Source organism: Salvelinus alpinus, chromosome 13, assembly GCF_045679555.1.
Source record: "Salvelinus alpinus chromosome 13, SLU_Salpinus.1, whole genome shotgun sequence".
NCBI classification, from domain to species: Eukaryota; Metazoa; Chordata; class Actinopteri; order Salmoniformes; family Salmonidae; genus Salvelinus; species Salvelinus alpinus.
The window spans coordinates 14,641,553-14,663,558 of NC_092098.1; the positions used below are offsets into that span (position 1 = coordinate 14,641,553).

A 22,006-nucleotide genomic window follows, 5' to 3' on the forward strand; every position below is an offset into this window, starting at 1 on the left:
TGCAACTTTCTCAAATCATCAATAGCCTGTAGTTGGATCACGCAGCCCATGTATGTTTTGATTTCTAAGACATTCTAAGGTGTGTTTCAGTCACAACTAAAGTTTCCAAATAACTCCAAATCTAGCGTAGCCTATAGGACCTGTTTCAAGTGATCACTTTTACGCTCAACATAGCTTTCAGATGCTCACTCGCTCCGGAATGGGAATAATAAAGTTCAATTATATTCTTCTTTCTATTTTTTTCTTTTTTTTTTACCTTCATTTAACTAGGCAAGTCAGTTAAGAACAAATTCCTATTTTAAATGACAGCCTAGGAACAGTGGGTTAACTGCCTTATCCAGGGGCAGGATGACAGTTTTTTACCTTGTCGGCTCAGGGATTTGACCCAGCAACCTTTCGGTTATTGGCTTTATGCTCTAACCACTTGGCTACCTGCCGCACTATAAAATCATATCATACAAAATAATGACAAGGGACTAATATCTTGTCTGCTAAATGAACAAGCCTACAGCCTATGGCATGCCACATAGCCAGATAAAATACAGTAATACAGACTCCCCATCCCGGATCCGGGATATTTGTCATCAGAAACGCTGACTAGCATAGCGTAGCCTAGCGCGAACGGTATATAATAAAATAGAATTTCATGAAATCACAAGTGCAATATTGCAAAACACAGCTTAGCCTTTTGTTAATCCATCTGTCGTCTCAGATTTTGAAATTATGCTTTACAGCGCAAGCAATACTTGCATTTGTGTAAATTTATCGATCGCTCGACAAAACAATAAGAACACTTAGCGTCAGGTAACTTGGTCACGAAAATCAGAAAAGCAATCAAATTAATCGTTTACCTTTGATGATCTTCGGATGGTTTCACTCACGAGACTCCCAGTTAGACAGCAAATGTTCCTTTTGTTCCATAAAGATATTTTTTATATCCAAATACCTCCGTTTGTTTGCTGCGTTATGCCCAGGAATCCACCGGAAAGAGCGTTTGCGACAACGCCGAGAAAAAAAAATCCAAATTATATCCATAATGTCCACAGAAACATGTCAAACGTTGTTTATAATCCATCTTCAGGGTGTTTTTCAAATATCTATTCGATAATATATCAACCGGGACAGTTGGCTTTTCACTAGGACCGAGAGAAACAATGGCTGCCTTTCACTTTTGCGCAAAAATCACTCGGAGAGCCCCCACCTATCCACTTACGCAATGTGCCCTTTCACGCTCATTCTTCAAAATAAAACCTGAAACTATGTCTAAAGGCTGTTGACACCTTAGGGAAGACATAGAAAAAGAAGTCTGGTTGATATCCCTTTCAATGGGCAATAGGTATGCATGGGAACAGAGAGGTCTCAAAAACAGGGCCACTTCCTGGTTGGATTTTCCTCAGGTTTTAGCCTGCAATACCAGTTATGTTTAACTCACAGACAAAAAAATTACAGTTTTGGAAACTTCAGAGTGTTTTCTATCCTAATCTGACTATTATATGCATATTCTAGTTTCGGGGGCTGAGAAATAGGCAGTTTCAAATGGGTATGCCTTTTTAGCCAAAAGCGAAAACTGCGCCCCCTAGTCTTAAGATGTTTTAACTTAATTGATTAATCTATCAGTAAATGTAAAGTCCTACAACAACTTTACAGCTATAGGCCTATAAAGGCTACTTGATGTAGGCCTATTCACTCAAAATGGTGCACTCCGCTTGGCTCCGCTCTGCTGGCGCATCAAAACCATACTACATAGACACTCTGGTTGCTTTCAACTCAATATTGAGATGTAAGAAGTACATTATACGGTATATACACAGAACGCTGTGACTATTCTCTCTGTAACTAGAGCAACAGTAATTTAAGAACTATATTTTTCACGCAATTGCATTTTGAGCAACGATCATGTGGTTGTGTTTATTAGAATGCACCTCTCTCTCCTCCGTGGGCACAGTGGGTAGAGGGAGTGGCTCGCTCACACAGCAGCCGACAGCGAAACAGGGACAGGCAGATACTTTCATGTGGTTTATTTTTGGTCAATTGCACATTACTGTTTGAATAAATCATGATAATAAAAAAATAAGCAATTTGTGAACCACAAAAACTAATGTGACCAGCTACATATTTTTTCCACTGGCACACTAGCGGCCAATAAAACATTGGTGTCGCACTGCCAAGTCCAAGTGTTGTAAATGCAAGTGTTTTGGTTGCAGTTTTAAGGCCTGGATTGTGTGAAAGGATTGAGAAGAACCACCATGTAGAGTGGGGGGAAGATGGAGACAGACATGGCCATGTGGAGCAGTGGACCTACTGTAGTTTTTCACCTGAGGGTTGAGGTCAGTTAAAGGTAGAAGGATGGAAGTCAGAGGACAGCGCGAGGAGGCGAGAAGCATCGTGACTGGGAAGGTGCAGAAGTGCATCCCTTGTGTCTGAAATGGAGGGGTTGCTAGGATACAGGGGAACAAGAGAGGGGGGTGCTTTCTCAGAGCATACAGAGAGACTGTGTGAATTATATGTTAGGCAGACTAGGGCAAATGATTGCAGAATACTTTAGCCTAGGATTGTATCAGTGGAGACTCCTCGGAGGAGGAAGGGGAGGACCATCTATTTATAAAAATATAAATAGTTAAACGTAAAAAAGTTATCATTTTTATATAATACTATGCTACATATATTCACATCACCAAATAATTTTTTAAAACACACTGTTTTGCAATAAAGGTCTACAGTAGCCTCAGCAGCAATCTGTAGGGTAGCACCATGGTGTAGCCGGAGGACAGCTAGCTTCTGTCCTCCTCTGGGTATATTGACTTCAATACAAAACCTAGGAGGCTCATGGTTCTCACCTCCTTCCATAGACTTTCACAGTAATTATGACAACTTCCGGAGGACGTCCTCTAACCTATCAGAGCTCTTGCAGCATGAACTGACATGTTGTCCACCCAATCAAAGAATCAGAGAATGAATCTAGTACTGAAAGTATAAGCTACAGCTAGCTAGCACTGCAGTGCATACAATTATGTGTGTAGTTGACTCAGAGAGTGAAATACAATAGTTTAACAGTTTTGAACATTAAGCAGAAGCAAAAGGGAGAGAGAGAGAGAGAGAGAGAGAGAGAGAGAGAGAGCTAGCTAGCTATATTTGGTTGTATATTTTAAACTTTCACTTAGCAAATGCAGCTAGCTAGTTTAGGCTACTCAAACCCCCAACTCAAACAGAGAGGGATGCTATGTTAGCTATCTGGCTATTGCTATCTAACACTGGAACTCTTCCAAGTAAAAAGTACGCTTTTGGTTTTATTAATTTATTGCCAGCGGTGCCCGCTCGTGTAACTGCTAAACTGTTTTCTGACTGTACACTGTACTGCATGATTGTAGTGTGTTTACTAAAGCATTAGTTTAAAACAATTTGCCTGGTCACAGGCAGCTGACGTGTTGTGCACTAAAGTCCGCAAGCGAAGGGAAAAGGTGACAGGAGGAGAGCTCGTAGATAGTTGTGAGAAGGAATGATATATACAACGAGCAAAGTGATCATGCTGTTTTTATGTGTCTGCTTTGAAAATGAACTGTTTGCGTGTGATCAGGGGTATATTCATTCCGCCGATTCTGTTGAAAAACATTTGTTAAACGGAAGAAAACGGAACAAAACCGGGATAAACGTACCAGAATTTGGAACTGTTATATCAGCTAGATGCAGGCAAGGCACTGTCTATCACCTTGTTTACTAAAACTTATCTCGACCTGTGCATCTACGTTGTAAACTTTAATTCATAGGCTCGGATGTATCAACCTCATGATGGGTACATGGAGAATTTGAGTATCATGTAGTAGCCTAAACTTATTGATGTTACATTGAGCTGGGTGAAGGGAATATGAATGACAGTCATCCAATATGCTGTAATAGAAATAAGGTCATGCTCATTAAAAAAATATGCCTAGAGTAACACACAGGGTTTTGGGCTATATAGTACTGGTGCATCATGGGAGCTGAAACAGACATCAGATTTCCATGAGCCTCTCCCTATCTCACGGGCGAATTGAACCCGACACACTAGAACACACTAGGATGGTATCAAAAGTAGAAAATCATTACACACCACCTTAGCAGCTCTGTGCATGCATAATTTAAGGGGAAGATGTATCAGTAATTGGCAGGGCTTAAACATCTTGAGCTGAGGTAATTGAACAGTCTCCCCTCTAATGGAAGCATGTCGGACATGGTCTTCCACCCATCAGACAGTGAGTGACAGAGAGCCAAGGAGAGAGGAAGGGGGGGGGGGGGTTGAGAGAGGGAAAGGAGAATAAATACAATTTCCTCTTATTATTCACTGGTCCTTGTAGCTGTGTAGATGAAAATGTCATGATGAGCAGGAGCTGGGTCATGTTGCTCGGCTGTCTAGCTACTGTGGCTTATTCCACTCCTTTTCTTCAGTATTCATCTTAATGATAAACCCGCTGTTAAAAGCTCCCGAGCAGTATTATTGGGGTTTCTGCTATGATCTTAACCCCCTTGACTATTACAGCAGCACCGTTAGTTCTAGTATTTTATGCATCCTCCCATCTTCTTTTCTGCCCTAACAGTGTAACCGTGCCTGCCTGCCTCAGCCGAGCAGTCATGTATTAACACTAGATGGGTGCTGTGCATTTCCAGTGAGGATTAATGAACGAGAAATAGCTTTCAAGATATAACAAAGTGGGGTAGTGTCTCGAAGAAAATCTTATGGCGTTGCTACCCTTTTCAACCACTCAGAAACGCTGTTGATTGGAGTCACATGGAGAGTTAAAGGGGAATAGGAGAGAGTCGTTGTTGGTCCCTTACTAATAATAATTTGGTGGGTGCTTATATTTGTCCTATTTGTGTTTTGACAATGTTTATTTTGCATATCCCAACACTCCAGTGGGGTCACGGCCAGGATCTGCCATTATTAATGACGATCCTAGAACAATTAGGGGTAAGTGCCTTGCTAAAGTGAACATAAACATATATCTCATCCTTGTCAGCTCAGGGATTGGGAACTAGCGACCTTTTGATTATTGGCCCAACGGTTCGACTACTAGGTTACCTGTTACCCTTGTTGAGGATGGTCCCATTGCACCTCTACTCTAATGCAGGCCGGGGCTGTCCAGTCCATTCATGAATCACTGGGGCAGGGAGGGAAGCGCAGGAGAAAACCACCAGCTCTCATAAATAAAGCAGGAAGCTGCTAGCGCCTGCCACTGAGTCACCCAGCCCAGCACTGCTCCGTCTCCCTTACATAACCGGGGGAAAAATAAAGCCTGCAAACCTACCGCAGAGACCAGAGAAAACCTGCCACCACTGCATTCAGTCCAAAAATGAACCACTCTCCCACTGTTTCTTTCCACCTGGGAGTTACCCGCTCTATATCCGCCAAATGCTGCACAATGAGGAGAAATTCTCACTTTATTCATGAAAGGATGGGGGAGTTAGTATAATGAAATGTTAAAGTACATTTCATTTCTTCCTATTGATTTAAGATGGTCATCTGGATTTGGGTTTAGCTATTGATTTGAGATGTTAGGGATGGGATGGTTATCTAGTGCAGAGAAATCGTTATATGTAATGTCTATATTGGATTTCAGCACACCCTCATGGGGACACTCCAGACACCCTCACATCAAAATGCCACTAAAATGCCAGCAGGGATATGGAGGCATTTTTCACAGACTCTACACTCTTAGAAAAAATGGTTCCTAAAGGGTTCTTAGGCTGTCCCCATAGGAGAACCCTTTAGGAAAAAAAGGGTTGTTCAAATGGTTGTCCTATGGGAACAGCCGAAGAACCCTTTTAGGTTCTAGATATCACCTTTTTTTCTAAGAGTGTACCAACGTTTAAAAAAAAAAATTGTCAGGATTGCTCGAGTGGTTCTTCATTATCGCCAGCAAATATCACCGTTCTCCGCTGAGCCACACCAGTAGATCTGCTTTCACTCTTAGAATGTCAGCTAGCAGTACAATGGCAGGAAATCAAATGTAGATTAAAATGAAATGATTTAAAACAAGCCGAATGTTTGTGCAGTTTTTTTCTAGTATTGTCACACGTAGTGGAGTTGGAACAGAAACTTTATTTCAATAGTGGGAACAACATCCTCTATATTTGATAGTGTATCAAAGCACTGCCACACTAGCTGACTTGGGATGTGTTCCTCTCTTTCTTTTCATTATTTATTTCCATCCTGACAAGTTAATGTGGGGCCCTTTGATATGAACTCTTGCAGCGTGTTAGGAGTCTTCTCGTATGTCTGCCTTATGTGTTTATGGTGAAGGCAGATGTCAGGCTGATACGTAGAAAACACTTCTAGAAATGTCACACTGACTGGTTTCATCCTTAAGTAGGATTCTTCTGGAAGAGAAGATTGTGGTCTATGAAAAAGTTCTGTAGTTTTAATGAAAACAGAAGAATCTTGTCAATAAACCCAACCGACCTTCCTCTAGTGATACCTCAGTTGCACTCTGTGTGTGTGTGTGTGCGTGTGTGGACGCACGCGTGTGTGGATGTCTTCGCCCACACAGTTATTGTGGGTGGTGAGACACACCCTGCTGTGTAACAATGTCAAATTTGTTTCTTTCTGTTTCTACCAATAAAAGTGGAGCTCTGTCACTTTTATTACAACTGATGTGCATTTTTCACATTATACTGGTATTGTACTGTACATCCACATCCTACTTCCCTATGTCCTCACTGTGTAGCCTAACATAGCTGTAACAGACAATAATACTTTATGATATGGCAACAATCCATACAATTAATACAGAACTGAAATCACACATGGACTCTTGCAAACACACACACACACACACACACACACACACACACACACACACACACACACACACACACACACACACACACACACACACACACACACACACACACACACACACACACACACACACACACACACACACACACACACACACACACACACACACACACACACACACACTATCCCTTCCAGAAATCCATATCATCCTCACATTTTGAGGCACTTTTGTGTCAGTTGGGTGGATTCCAAAGAGTCTCAGAATGATATCCAAGCTTCTATTTCCATCTCCATAAAAATGCAATGGCAGCCTAAATGACTGAGGAGATTTATGAGGAATCCAAGCAGCCGTAGTTCAGTTAAATTGGCTCTTGTTGTTCTACGGGTATCAAAACTGGTGCTGTTATTGAGAGTGAGTGCAGTGCAGGCCCGTGAATCAGGCCCTGTTAGTTTGCATTGACACCCACCCTATAGTCTGTGACTGACTGACATAGGAAACACATCAATCTATACTGAACAAAAATATAAACGCAACATGCAACAATTTCAAAGATTTTACTGAGTTACAGTTCATAGAAGGAAATTAGTAATTTGAAATACCATTATTATGCCCTAATTTATGGATTGCACATGACTAGGCATGGGTGCAGCCATGGGTGGGCCTTGGAGGGCGTAGGCCCACCAACTTGGGAGCCAGGCCCACCGACCCGCGAGCCAGGCCCAGCCAATCAGAATACATTTTTCCCCACAAAAGGGCTTTATTACAGACATACATCCTGGGCTCTTTTGTTTCAGCTCATGAAACACCGGACCAACACTTTACATGTTGCGTTGATATTTTTGTTCAGTATACTTGGCTGCAGTGGACAGTTAAGAAATCAGGTCCTGTCAATGTGCTGATGGACAGGGTCTAACACCATGGTCTTTATTTACGTGACTCCTCTGCTCTGCTGTGGTTGGCTGGCTGCATGATGCTCCTGGAAATGTGATTTTAAAGCCTCTTCTATCCGCTTTTTAGGATTTGCAGTATAGCGGATCACATCCATTTGAGTCTCGCCACGCTTAAGCTATCAGCAGCCCAATGGGATGCCCCTAACACAGACAGCCCTCCCCTTTTCACTCTGACATCATTTAGACTGGCGTAATACTCCCCGGATACCTTTCAAACACCTAAATCCATCTGCTAAGTGTCTTACCGTCGAAACGTCTGAACTGCTGGTTTAAGTTAATGAAATGTCCTAGTGTAAAAAAGATGAGACAGACGTTGCATCTCTGTCCTTGCAGCCTAACAGGCTATTTCACGGATTACCTGCTCACTCTGAAAATGATCAGGTAATTGGAGATAACACCACTCCAGTCTCCAGATAGTAGCATGTCAATGCTAATATTAAGTTGGCATAATAATTGGGCTTCAGATTGTCAAGGCACATTTAGGACTTCATAGCATCCAAGTTGTATTTTCTAATGCACATGAGAAAATGTAACCAAATGGAGACTTGGGAGAATAGGACTTTTTTATAAATCCATTTGATATGAAAAACAGCTCATAGACATTGATGATGTTTGAACGGTGTGAGGCAGGGACAAGATTATAGTTCCTGTGTGGTTGATAGGCATCAAAGTGAAGGCTAAAGACAGCGTCTTTTTGTTGCTTAATTCATGCGGCCACAGCAAGCATACAACACCCTGTCTAAAATCCAATAGTTAAATCCAATAGCATAATGAAAGCATTGTAAATGTGAAGGGGGAAGGGGGCACTTAAACCCAGTATTTATAGGGTAACAGGCCATGGAGTTGCCATGGTAATTATAAAGCATTTCAATGCTGTTGATATACTAATGAGTGTCCATTTCATTAGGGTTGGATCCAATAGGCCACCTGCTCTCTCCATTCACTGGCCTGTTTTCAGAAGAGGCCTTGTTCACTGCTGCTTTACAAATGGTTAAAAGAAAAGCAGCCTAATTGCACAGGGCACACTGCAATTTAACTAATTCAGTGTATGTTGATTTGAACGTTTTGATGGATGGTGAAATGACCTTTCCAAGAACTGATTACAGATATACCACTAGCGCAGGGTATTCATAAAGGACATCGTTCTAAATAACCACTATACAAATAGGATGTAGCATTCCTACAATAAGGAGGTGTTGATCAATGCATGTGTGTATTGATTGTTATGTCTCTGGAGTCTACATAAAGCCCTTCGCCAATGTCATCCTGTTGTATGGTTTGCTTTCTAACTTGACATTATACAAGCTTACAAAAGCGAAGGTAATACGTAAGTGAATCTAGTTTGGCAGCATGTTCTGTAACCACCCATATACAGTAGACTTCATAGGGAATAAAGAAGTTGGTGAAGCTGGAGGGGGAGGCAGCAGCGACTGAGAAATCATGGGCTGTCAGAACCGTGTCTGTCTAAGCTTTAGGAATCCAGGAAGCTAATGCTGTTTGATGTATTAACCATGAGGGAGGGGGCAGTGTGAGTGTGTGTATGTGTCCATGTTCATGTTCATACTTGTGTGTATGTGGGTACTGTGTGTGCGTGCGTGCGTGCGGTCGTGCATGCGTGCGGTCGTGCGTGCATGCGTGTGTGTGTGTGTGTGTGTGCGTGTGCTTGTGCTTGTGCGTGTACAAGTAAAGGGAGGGGAGCTGATACTGTTTGATGTATTAATCATGCATTTGTGTGATTGAGAGGCTCTGTGTTGGGTTGGTTGGGCACTGAATACATCTTCAATCAATGTCTTATTTGGGTCCCTTTGCGTAAACACTTAGCATTATTCAGTGTGAAATAAACATGGCTTATTTGTGAGCAGCATAGAATGAGACAGGTGTGGGTGTGCGTGGGTGGGTGGGTGGGTACATAGGTCCGTATGTGTGGGGGTGTGTGTGTGTCCATCACTTGTCAGCTTGTCAGTTCTGTATTCATTTTATGGACAACAGCCTCATTGACAGACGTACAGTTGTGTTTTCTGATGCAGCCATGTTTTGATGTGTAATTTATGGGCTAGTTATTGGGAGACACATATAGAATGAAAATACATATTAGTGTTACCTCTAGAGCTCTGATCAATTATTTAAAAGAATGGAGGGGCAACAGCCATTCATCCTATCCTGCCTATCACTTTCCACTATCTCTTACAGTACATCCCCCCGGATCATATTCGTTATCTCATGCTATATAATCCTGTGTGATGACAAAAACGGTAACCCTGCAGGCCTAGGTGCACAATAGGTAGCAATTACAGCCAGCTACTGAAAGCCAATTATTTGTGTTGCTGCGTTGCTTTGCCACCTACAACAGCATTGCTTTTTATTGCTTTGCTCCCATTATAATAAGCATGCAGAGAATAGAGGATGCTCTTTTTTGAAGTCTTTGCCCACCTTCGCTAATAGTTTAAAGGCTTCAGTCTAAGGAATTCCCACTGTTTAACAGTAAATCAATGTTGTAGCCTGTGGGTTACAGGGACGTGTTTATAGTTTGGCACTTTAATTCACTGTAAAGGAATTGGATTTATGAGCGCTGTGATAACTTGTACCTCTAGAGACCCTAATGTATCCAACGTTGTTCATTAAAAGTTAAAGTAAAACTTGACATGCTGGTTATATCAACTTCAACGTGATATCGAATCAAAATCAAATTGTATTGGTCACGTGCACCGAATACAACAGGTGTAGACCTTACCGTGAAATGCTTACTTACAAGCCCTTAACCAATAATGCCGTTTTTAGAAAATAGAGTTAAGAAAATATTTACTAAATAAGCTAAAGTTAAAAAAGTAACACAATAAAATAACATTTACGAGGCTATATACAGGGGGTACCGGTACCGAGTCAATGCGCGGAGGTACAAGTTAGTTGAGGTCATTTATACATGTAGGTAGGGGTAAAGAGACAATGTGTAGATAATAAGCAGCAGCTAGCAGCAGTGCGTGGGGTTGTTCATATGCAGTGAACTTGGATAACAACCTTTCCCCCTTATAAAACAGTATGTTTTGACATCTCTACATTGGCTTTGTCTTATGATTACTCCTGTAAACTACAACCCTTATACACCATAGACAGTACAACATGTTTTAACATCTCAGGACTACAGTCCACACCCTGTCCTACTTGACCCTACTAACCACTCACTAAATCCACAGTGATAAAATTAGCTTCTCACGCAAGCAGTAGTCTGAACATCAGACACTCAAGTTGTTCCTGAAGCATCAGCAGTGTTTTTCTAACAGGAGATGACAGAATGGCCCTCAGTAATTATAGGGTTCATCGTTCTTGTCCTCTGATGACCAGAATTTGACACGATGAGCCATGAATATGTCACATAGGTTTCAAATGAGCTGTGAAGGGACATTGGGATATAATATTTTTGCCAGATATTGTGCTTAGGGACTTCCACCATGGCCCAGTGTTATTAGTTCAGCCATCATTTAATCAGATCTGTCATCAATCTTATGCTGGATCTATTTCAACAATAACACATTATCCGACAGCCTAGCCTGGGCACTGTTATTAGTTATTGTATCCAACTCAATACTACTCTCTTTAAGACATACTGTGTTTCATTTTTAAGACCATAGCAATGCTCTCAGCAATCTTTTTAAAAAGACAGTATTACTGCATGTCTCTCCAGTTAGGTTGCTTGTGGCTTTGTGGCCAGATGATAAACAGTTGGCGTGTTGGTGTGAGTTTATTTAACATACTCTGGGCACATCACTAGAGAAAAAAATGTGATTCATGTTTTAGAGAGAGATATTCAAAATCCTGTCTTAATTACCAAGCCCTCATCAGAGCTTTACTGCACCCTGCAAACACGACCGCGAGTGAGCACTTCTCCAAACTTTTCACCCCAACATCCATTCCCACTTAATTGGAAATGCTGGATCAATGCATTCTGATTACAAGGCTTCATTGGATAGTTTGTTTATTGTTTATGACAGTGATTTTCAACCGTTGACCTGTGTTTTTCCTCACAAAACCTCTTCTTCTATGATGGGGCCTAGCACCCCTTCCCCCAACAGCCAGCCCTGTCCCTATCGATCACTAATCAGCTTTTAATTCATTAAGTGGAGAAAGTTGCAGATTCATCAGCCTGGTATCTATCTGAGCCTGGCCTCTTTACAGGGTGCAGGATTAACACTAGTGATGTGCGGGTTGACTCATAACCCACAGTCCCCGCGGTTATATCCACGGGGCGGGCGGGTTTAGTGTCATGAAATATTGTGTTGATGAAAGAAGGGTGGGTGGCGGCGGTTTGAACAAAGAGAAAACAATACCTTAAAAAAGACATACATGTATAATTCTTGTGCAATTTATATCTATAGGCTACATTTAAGGTTTTTCTTTCATTATCTTAGGCTATCTGGCATTAGTGTGTCAGCCTGAGATTCAGGGCCTAACTGTTCGTGCTCCAAATATCCTACACATCCAATCGACAAATGCTTTTGGGAACGGGCAGAAAAAGTTAACGTCGATCCAAAAAGGACAATGTCGGAATTTAATTCAATAAAAGAAAAGCTGTGAAATGGAGAGTTAAAAATAAAGAGAAGGGAGGGACAGAAAAGTCATCTTTGGGAAATATTTGGTGAAGTTGTAAAAGAGGATGATAGCAGTGCCTGCTTTGTTATGTGTGATGATTGTGAGGCGCTATACAAATTCGACAGTCACAAGATGGGGACTTGAAATAGGCCTGTGGCACGTCAAGGGAACTGTAGCCTACTGTTCAGATGGGTTCAACGGAAACTGAAATCTGGACAATGACAAAAGGTCTATATTCTCTCACATAGCCTTAATATGAACTCCTGCAGAATTAAGCAATTCTTGCTTAATTTCATGCTTAATATGCTGAACTGAAATCTTATCAAAACATGTCGTTTTTAGAGCTTTCTATTTCCTTACAACCAGTCAAACTAAGGTCATAAGTATTTTTCTCTCCAGTCATTAAACATCTTTGCGCCACGAAAGATGACAGAGAACTTTACTGATGTCAACTAGATTGAAGCGTTTATTTGATCGATTTATGACATTATTCTGCTGAGCAAGGGTTTATGTAGTCTTCTAGGGCAACATACTGTATAATGACAGAAGAGAAGCTGCATGTATCTAATTATAGTCAAGTTGACTAACAAATCGCCTACCAAAATGTTGGAAATTATAAGCAGAAACATATCTAAATCAGGCAAAAGAAAATCATGCACCCTCTGTCAAATAAATCATTACGCGGCCTGTGACTGTAGCCAACAGCTCATTGTGTCTTTGCGAGTTAGGGTCGGGTGCGGGCCTCAGATTTTCCCTTTATCATATATAGTTGGGGGTTGCGGATGGGTTGGGATGTTTGCAATTGCGGTCGGATGTGGGTGAACAAACAGCTAAGCCTCACACCACTAATAAACACTGCTACAGTATGTATGTACCACTGGATCATCTGGACTGTTTGTTTGCTAGGCTTTGATGCTTCTCAGCCTTTGATACCTTTAGGTTTTTTTCCGACTACATTCTATCTAGCCTGCCAAGCAATGTGATTGAGAGGCAATAGAGGACACACAGCACATCTGGCTAGCTCAGATAGAATAATCTCTTGATCTGATGATTTTTGGTATGTCGTTTTTTTTCTGCCTCGTTTCACAGTGTTAGGGCCCTGCTGAATCCCCTGGTCTGCTGAGATAGATCAATGGAGGGAACATGTCCCACTGCTTTGGCAGTGGCAGGGTGCTTGTAGCCAGAGATGAAAAAGGCAGCTCCGGATCTAATTAAGCATGATTTTTTAATGTCATCAGTTCCTTGATTTGATAAGATGAAGGGACACATGGAAAACCCGTCAAGTTGTTTCCAACGGATTACTTAGAGCGCAGGAGTGAGATGCAGATGCATTTCCAAGATCCCCTTCCTCATAAAATGACTTGTCAATCAGAACTTCCATCTCCTATGTAGGCTAACAAATGAAGTCGATCACCAAGGATGTGAGAAGCTATTAATAGACATTCCGTAAAAAAGACTAAGAAGGGAAAAAAAGGAAGAGGAAGCCCAGAAAAAAGTTTTAAGCATGCTTGAAGGCTTTGTCATCTCACTTCACAACCCCATTATGTTCCACTTCTTTTAAGCAATTGGAGCTCCATGCATGCCTTCCAGCCCGATAGTGCAGGAATAGAGATATTCACCCTGAAAGAGAGAACTTTGAGGGGGACTAAGGTACCCACTAGGGAGTGGATATTGTGGATTAATTTCTCTGGTGTCTGGCTTTCTCCATCTCTCCTCTCCTCCACACCCTCTTTCTGGCCTGATTGACAAAGCCTTGTGTGACTTTATTTCATATTCTACAGGGAGGTTTTTAACATTTCCCGTTGCTTGGAATGGGTGAGGTATTGTAAATGATGACAATTACTGTCATTTTCTCATTATGTTAATGTAGACAGCATTTTCTCATCTTCTGTAAAAGCCTACCTTGTTTGTCAATAAAACAAAAGGAGTGGAGATTGAATGAGACCCACTACCTCTTTATTTGTACACAGTACAGTTTAATATAGAAAAAACACAGAAAGCCTCATATGCCCAAGGGAGAGGCAGAGACAACAGGAGTGGGAGAGAGAGAGTGAGGTTAGGAATAAGACACTCAGCTCCACTAAGGTTTGAATGAAGTGCTCCAAATGGGTTGTGAAGGCAAACATATACAATTCATAGTACTGGTATGCTTTTACCTTTGCAAGTTGCAGAGATCTATGCTGCCCTTTGTTATCATTCAGTGTTGAGGAATACATACACTGCTGTTGGAAGTAGAACTTTTCCCCATTGAATCACAGTTTGTGCCTTTTGGATGTTATGAAATGGGTTTTCTGCCCATCTTAAAGGAAATGGCAGATGTCTCCGTGGCCTTGTGATATGAAAAATTCAATTTAAAAGGATGAGAGAAAGAATTGTGCACGGCCTATTTTCATTCTCCCACACCGAGAGATATGAGAATGATGTTTTATTGTGAGGGGGGAAATTATGCCAATCGTACTGCAGAGAAATTCCTTCATAATTCAATTCAATTTCCTCTAAATCCCAATGGCAAGCTACTCTGCCAAAGATAGGGAGAGTGACAGAGAGACAGAAAAGGATGGATAGAGGAAGATGGAGGGAGAGAGAGCAGTGCGGAGAGAGATTGAGACTGAGACAACGGGGAGAGTATGGTGGGAGAGTAGGATTTTTCCAGGGAGGTAGAGAGAATTGCAGGGAGCATTGAACAGACAGCAGAGAAAGAGAGAGAAACGGGGATAGAAATGGGTAATGGTCTAGCTAGGACAATCAGAGCCAAGGTAGAGATTTTAGAAGGAAGTGGGGGTAAATGGGCTTGTAACAACTACCAATTCCAGTAAGAGGAGTTTAGCAATTTACCTCTTTTCTAACTGATCAAAGTCAGATGCTTTACTGCAAGGCTAGTTCTAGTATGGGAGTTGCCTCTTGTGATCTATTTTGGTTCACAGTATGTGTAAGGGAGTCCAGGATTTTTCTTGAAAGTTAATCTGGAGATTCATTACATAATCATTTGACATAGTTTTGCCAAGATCAATTAAATCCTAGCATAACAAAATGCAATGCATGTGTGTCTGTAACTCTCTATCCAATACTGTCGTATAGGTTTATAGCAGTATAAACAGTGCCTTGTTCAACTCAAGCTCTGGCGTTAGTTAGAGTCCCTGTATGTTTTGTAAACTCTTGACAGTTTGTTAGCCGCCCTGCATGTAAATCCTAGCAGCATTCCCAGTTAGTTACAGTGTGTTGTGAGTACGCTGTGGCTCTGGCAGTCTGGGCGTGTACGCGGGGATCAATGAGCCGCGTTCTCTGAAGGCGTGGAGGAGAGCACAGGAAAGATGAGCTGCACGAACAAATATGACAATGAAGGAGTGCACCTCTGAAGAGATGCAGCAAGCATAAAATCATATAAAGTGAAGCAGAAGTGAAAGAATTGCATTCAGATGTGTTTTTATTTTTTAGATTTCACTCCCGTCTTCTCTGTTGCTGACCGAACCCCCTCTTGTTTTCTCTCTTGCTCTCTCTCCCTTTCTCCCTTTCTCTATCATATAGTTGTTTTTGTATTGTAGGTGCAATAGCTTGGAGGCAAGTAGTGTGGAACTGGAGTCTTCAAAACTGCAGACTTATCAAAGAGACACAGCTACCAGAAAACTAGAGGACAAGAGACAGAGGGGGAGAGAGGGAGGGGGACAGGGGCAAGAGGCAGGGACAAGAGGGAGCCACTATACGGGGGTCAACATGAATTAGGGTAGAGGGAGATGAGACTAGATAGGATGGAGAACAGAGGATAAGGATGAAGGAGGAGAAAACATTATTTTTTATAAAGAAGGGGATAGAGACAGAGAGGAGAGAGCGAGCACATAGTTGGCTAGATTAACAAACCCTTATATATTGCCATTTGGTGAGTTATATTCATGTGTATTCATGCTCTTCACTGTCTCTGAGACTACATTTCTCTCCATGGGAAAACCTTTCTATACCCAGGAAATCATGCACTTAACAATGAGTGCAGTGGCCTTGAAATGCCATAATGTTGTCACAGTGAAGCCCTGCATTATTGTAGCCAGCATCAGCCAGTGTGAATGTAGCTGCCACTAATGACAAATCTCACTGTTCACACCGTTTCAAATGACAGGATGCAGGAGTAATGGTGTGAATGAATCACTCACAGACAACAAAAACGCTCTCCCACCGGCCTCAACAGGCCCATGCTGAACTGAGAATGTCTCTCCTTCCATTAGAGCAACACTTCTCACCAGACCACACCTACTGTGAGAAGAACAGCCAGCTCCATCAGTCAGCTACAGGGCATCATTTACGCTCTACTGTGCCAGGCCAGACGAATCCTCAGTCTGGGCCTCAAACTCTCTGATTCAGACAAATCCCATCTGTATATTCTTTTGCACTCATATCATGATCAAACCATGTGACATTGAGCAAGGAAGGATCATTCTATGTGACACTGATCAGATTGATTAGATATTCACATTTACATACAGTCCTCTCTGATTTTGCTTTAGCCCCACCCCCAGCTCTAAGTCTTTCCGAGTTTCCAGCCTCCAGTCCTCTAGAATCTCCTCCAAGTCGCCTCTAGCCCCAAGCGTTGATCCCGACTACCAGGCTGATTCCCCCTCCACTGCTCCACCCCCCTCTCTGTCTCCTCTTTGTACCCCCTCCAGGCCTGGTGGAGTAGTTGTGTTCAGACTAAAAGGGGGAATCTTATTTCCCATCTGCGTAGCCCCAGCCTCTCGGCCTCCCAGCCTACCAAAATGCTGACTCTGTAGCTATGCCTGGAGGAGCAGTTTAAGCAAGAATCCATATTTAAACAACTAAATGCCCCCTTACATTTAAATAGTAATGTGTCTGCCTTGGAGACCTTTAATCACAGTCTGAGAGTTCTCCTTGAGAATACCATTACCTCGGTTCGTCCTAGTAAAGCAAACCAGCAAAGAGGGGATGTCCTAAGGACATTAGATGACATTCCGATTAGGTCCCATTAAGTCTTGGCCAGACGTTATCCCACTGACGTTCTGAGAACGTTTTGATGTCAATTAGACAATGTTGCAAAAAGGTTCCTATTTGGTACCTACAGGACGTTATCTGTGGGACATTCGATGACCACAAGGGGACGTTGCATGATGGTCCCAAGGGAACATTCTCTGGGGAACCTTTTTCTAGTTACCTGTAAGTTTCCAGGTTGTCACAGAGGACCATGTCATTACCTTTTTAGGTTGTTCTCAGGACTTTAATTTTACAAGTCTTCAGGACGTTGCGTGAATGTCCCAAAGGAACATCCCTGCAAACAACATTTTCTGTTAAGATGTCCCTAGAACGTCACAACATGGTCACCTAAAGTAGTTAGGACGTTATGTTATGGTCGGCAGGGGCGGCAGGTAGCCTAGTGGTTAGAGCGTTGGGCCAGTAACCGATAGGTTGCTAGATTGAATCCCCAAGCTGACAATGTAAAAATCTGTCGTTCTGCCCTTGAACAACCCACTGTTCCTAGGCCGTCATTGTAAATAAGAATTTGTTCTTAACTGACTTGCCTGGTTAAATAAATAAAAATAAATGGTCCCCTGGAGCTTTTGTCTAGTTCCGGAATCATTTTTAGGATGCCAGGGGACCATGACACAACATTCCGAGAATGTCCTAAAAATGTCCTTGGGACATCCCTGGAACAAAACTGGGAACTAGAAAGAACCTCCAGGGGACCATGACACAACATCCCAAGAACATCCTAAAAACATTATTGGGGACATCTCCGGGACAAACCGGGAACTAGACAAAACCTGCAGGGGACCATGACACAACATCCTGACCACTTTAGGCAACAATTTTGTGACGCTCCAGGGACGTCCTAACAATACATTTTTGTTTGCAGGGTAGGACATCACGTAATGGTCCCAAGGGAATGTTCTCTGGTGGACCTTTGTGTAGTTCCCTGTCATTTACCAGGACGTCATTAAGAAGCATGTTAGGACGTTTGTAAGAGGTTCTCAAGACATTTGTTTTACCAGTCGTCAAAACGTCACATTATGGTCCTTATTTCAAATCAAATAATGTAATTAAGGGAGGAAACACATAAAAGATTATGCCCTAAGACACACTCACAAACACACACAAACACAGTGAGAGAGAGAGAGATTTTAGAAGTAGGAAACATCTCACTCAGTAAGGCTTAAATTGATGGATATAGCTCACTAACTTTTCCCGTGCAAATGTTAACGATGGGCTTTTTGTATGGCCATGACCATTTGCACTGGGGCATGTGGGAGGAGGAAGTTTACACACAGCATATGTTGGCCAGCACTTCAGAACACAGATAGGATGTACTGATTGTGAGTGAAATAAAGAAAGAAAGGAAGACAGAATGAATGAAAAGGGAGAAGAGAGAGTAAATTAAGAATTGCTAGATTATAAATGATTGATAATAACAAAACCATCGTGGCAGCATTAGTGGTCTGGTAGGCCTGATTAACAACCCAGTGTTGATGGTAATGTATGCTCTAAAAGCTGGTTCCTGTACAGCATACGTGCTAAAATGACTGTCCAAATGCTTCCAATCCCTGCTAAAATGGATCTGTTTAGTTTGCCTGAAAGAAGAGGGGAGGATGGAGAAGGGGAGAGTGGAGTACAGACCTGGGTTATTGATCTCCACCACAGACTCTTAGCAGCACAGAATAGGCAATAAGGCATTTTCTGCTGTATCAGTGGTTTCCTCAGTGTTACGAGGGGTGTGCGTGGGCGAGGGATTGTGCTTGTGTGTGTGCCATGAGAAGTCATCTTTCCATTGTTGAAGATGGCAACTGGCCATTTCGTAAACTTATCTCTGTAAGAGGGAGATTCCCCCTGCAGTCAACTCCATTACAGCTAATAGAGTTGAGTCTATGCTTTATATAGGACATGGTCTTCTGTCATTTATCATTATGCTCCTCTATTAAGAAGGTTTCTGTTAGACTTTTATGTTGATGGAGCTCTATTCTGTTTTCAGCTCCCCCATCGCAGAGTGACATTCTCCACAGCCAATCCGGTGCAGGATCTGCAGGATGCATCTCAGCACAGTTACTATGACAGTGGCCTGGAGGAATCCGAGACGCCCAGCAGTAAGTCATCATCAGGCCCCCGCATCGGGCCACTGACCCTGCCTGAGGACCACTACGAGAGGACCACCCCGGATGGCAGCATCGGGGAAATGGAGCACCCTGAAAACGGTACGATCCTGAATTCTCTGTGAGTTGCAGTGTGTGTGTTGTATCTAATAGTAGTTTGTAGTCTGGTGTTTTGTGTTTGTAAAGTGTTTTGTGTTTGTAAAGTGTTTTGTGTTTGTAAAATGAGCGATTCAGGGTTGTGAACTAAGGCGGGGATTTGTTTGGGCTATTTGTGTGTTTTTTAGAGGGTAGACATGTGCAGACAGTGTTAGTGACAAATCAAATCAAATCAAAATCTAATTGTATTAGTCACATGCGCCGAATACAACAGGTGTAGATCTTACCGTGAAATGCTTACTTACGAGCCCCTAACCAACAATGCAGTTTAAAAATAAATAGCAAAAGCGAGACTATATGTACATGTAGGTAGAGTTATTAAAGTGACTATGCGTAGATGATAACAACAGAGAGTAGCAGCGGGGTAAAAGAGGGGGGGGGAATACAAATAGTCTGGGTAGCCATTTGATTAGATGTTCAGGGGTCTTATGGCTTGGGGTAGAAGCTGTTTAGAAACCTCTTGGACCTAGACTTAGCGCTCCGGTACCGCTTGCCATGCGGTAGCAGAGAGAACAGTCTATGACTAGGGTGGCTGGAGTCTTTGACCATTTTTAGGGCCTTCCTCTGACACCGCCTGGTATAGAGGTCCATCCAGGCAGTGATGCAACTAGTCAGGATGCTCTCAATGGTGCAGCTGTATAACCTTTTGAGGATTTGAGGACCCATGCCAAATCTTTTCAGTCTCCTGAGGGGGAATAGGTTTTGTCGTGCCCTTTTCACGACTGTCTTGGTTTGCTTGGACAATGTTAGTTTGTTGGTGATGTGGGAACCAAGGAAATTGAAGCTCTCAACCTGCTCCACTACAGCCCCGTCGCTGAGAATGTGGGTGTGATAGATCCTCTTTTTCCTGTAGTTCTTAATCGTCTCCTTTGTCATGATCACGTTGAGGGAGAGGTTGTTGTCCTGGCACCACATGGCCAGGTCTCTGACCTCCTCCCTATAGGCTGTCTTGTCATTGTCGGTGATCAGGCCTACCACTGTCGTGTCATCGGCAAACTTAATAATGGTGTTGGAGTCGTGCCTGGCCATGCAGTCATGAGTGAACAGGGAGCACCGGAGGGGACTGAGCACGCACCCCTGAGGGGCCCCTGTTTCGAGGATCAGCGTGGCGGATGTGTTGTTTCCTACCCTTACCACCTGGGGGCAGACCGTCAGGAAGTCCAGGATCCAGTTGCAGAGGGAGGTGTTTAGTCCCACCTTATTGATTGATTGATGCGCTTTTAGGGCACTATGGTGTTGAACGCTGAGCTGTAGTCCATGAATAGCATTCTCACATAGGTGTTACTTTTGTCCATGTGGGAAAGGGCAGTGTGAGGTGCAATAGAGATTGCATCATCTGTGGATCTCTTTGGGCTGTATGTAAATTGGAGTGGGTCTAGGGTTTCTGGGATGATGGTGTTGATGTGAGCAGGGTAGGAGCAGGGTCTGTTTGCAGGGTAGGACATCACGTAATGGTCCCAAGGGAATGTTCTCTGGTGGACCTTTGTGTCTTCCTCTGATTTTTCATCCAAAGGGTCCCAGAGATATCATGTAGTGTCATTTTGTTAGATAAAATATTTTTTTTAGATCCAAAAAAGTCCGTATATCGATTTGAGTAATCCACTCGTTCAACTTGCAGAGAAAGGAACCTGAAAATCTACCCCTAAACTTTGTTTCAACAAGTCAAAATACATTTGTATTTACTCCTCAGACACCCTAAAATGTAATTAAAATATAATATATCTTTCGGAAAGAAGTATGTTCAATAGGAAACCGATTTTAGCAGGAGCGCAACTTCATCATGGAGCGCGAAGACACTGATTTTCAATACTGTGTCCTCATACAAAAACTCTTATTTCATATTTGTTTTTTACAAGCATGAAACTTTGAACACAGACTGCTGACAATCTGGGAGCTATTTTACATTATGAGCTTTCTCTTGCATTAAAAAAAAAATAAGAATCCGGTTGGTTTTTCTTTGGATTTTCTCCTATTGTGTTATATTCTCCAACATTATTTTAACATTTCTACAAACTTCAAAGTGTTTTCTTTCCAATGGTACCAACAATATACATATCCTGGCTTCAGGTCCTGAGCGACAGGCAGTTTGCTTTGGGCACGTCATTCAGGCGGAAATGGAGAAAAGGGGGCCTGATCCCCATGAAGTATTAAAGGTCTTACTTACATCTGCTGCGAAGAGCGTGATCACACAGTCTTCCAGAACAGCTGGTGATCTCATGCATGTTTCAGTGTTATTTGCCTCGAAGCGAGCATTGAAGTAGTTTAGCTCGTCTGGTAGTCTCGTGTCACTGGGCAGCTCTCGGCTGTACTTCCATTTGTAGTCTGTAATGGTTTGCAAGCCCTGCCACATCCGATGAGCGTCAGAGCCGGTGTAGTACGATTCGATCTTAGTCCTGTATTAACGCTTTGCCTGTTTGATGGTTCATCGGAGGGCATAGTGAGATTTCTTATAAGCTTCCAG

General features: G+C 42.5%; 1 protein-coding gene across 2 annotated transcripts in view; it reads left to right on the forward strand.

The window, feature by feature from the left end:
- LOC139537177 (protocadherin-1-like) overlaps positions 1–22,006 on the forward strand; it is a 95,655-nt gene that overhangs the window by 55,868 nt on the left and 17,781 nt on the right. The window contains exon 4 of one of the 2 annotated variants that reach the window (XM_071338191.1): positions 19,272–19,510. In XM_071338191.1, coding sequence (XP_071194292.1) covers positions 19,272–19,510 — 239 coding nt within the window. The remainder of the gene's footprint in view (positions 1–19,271; positions 19,511–22,006) is intronic. The other variant, XM_071338190.1, reaches the window with a different exon arrangement.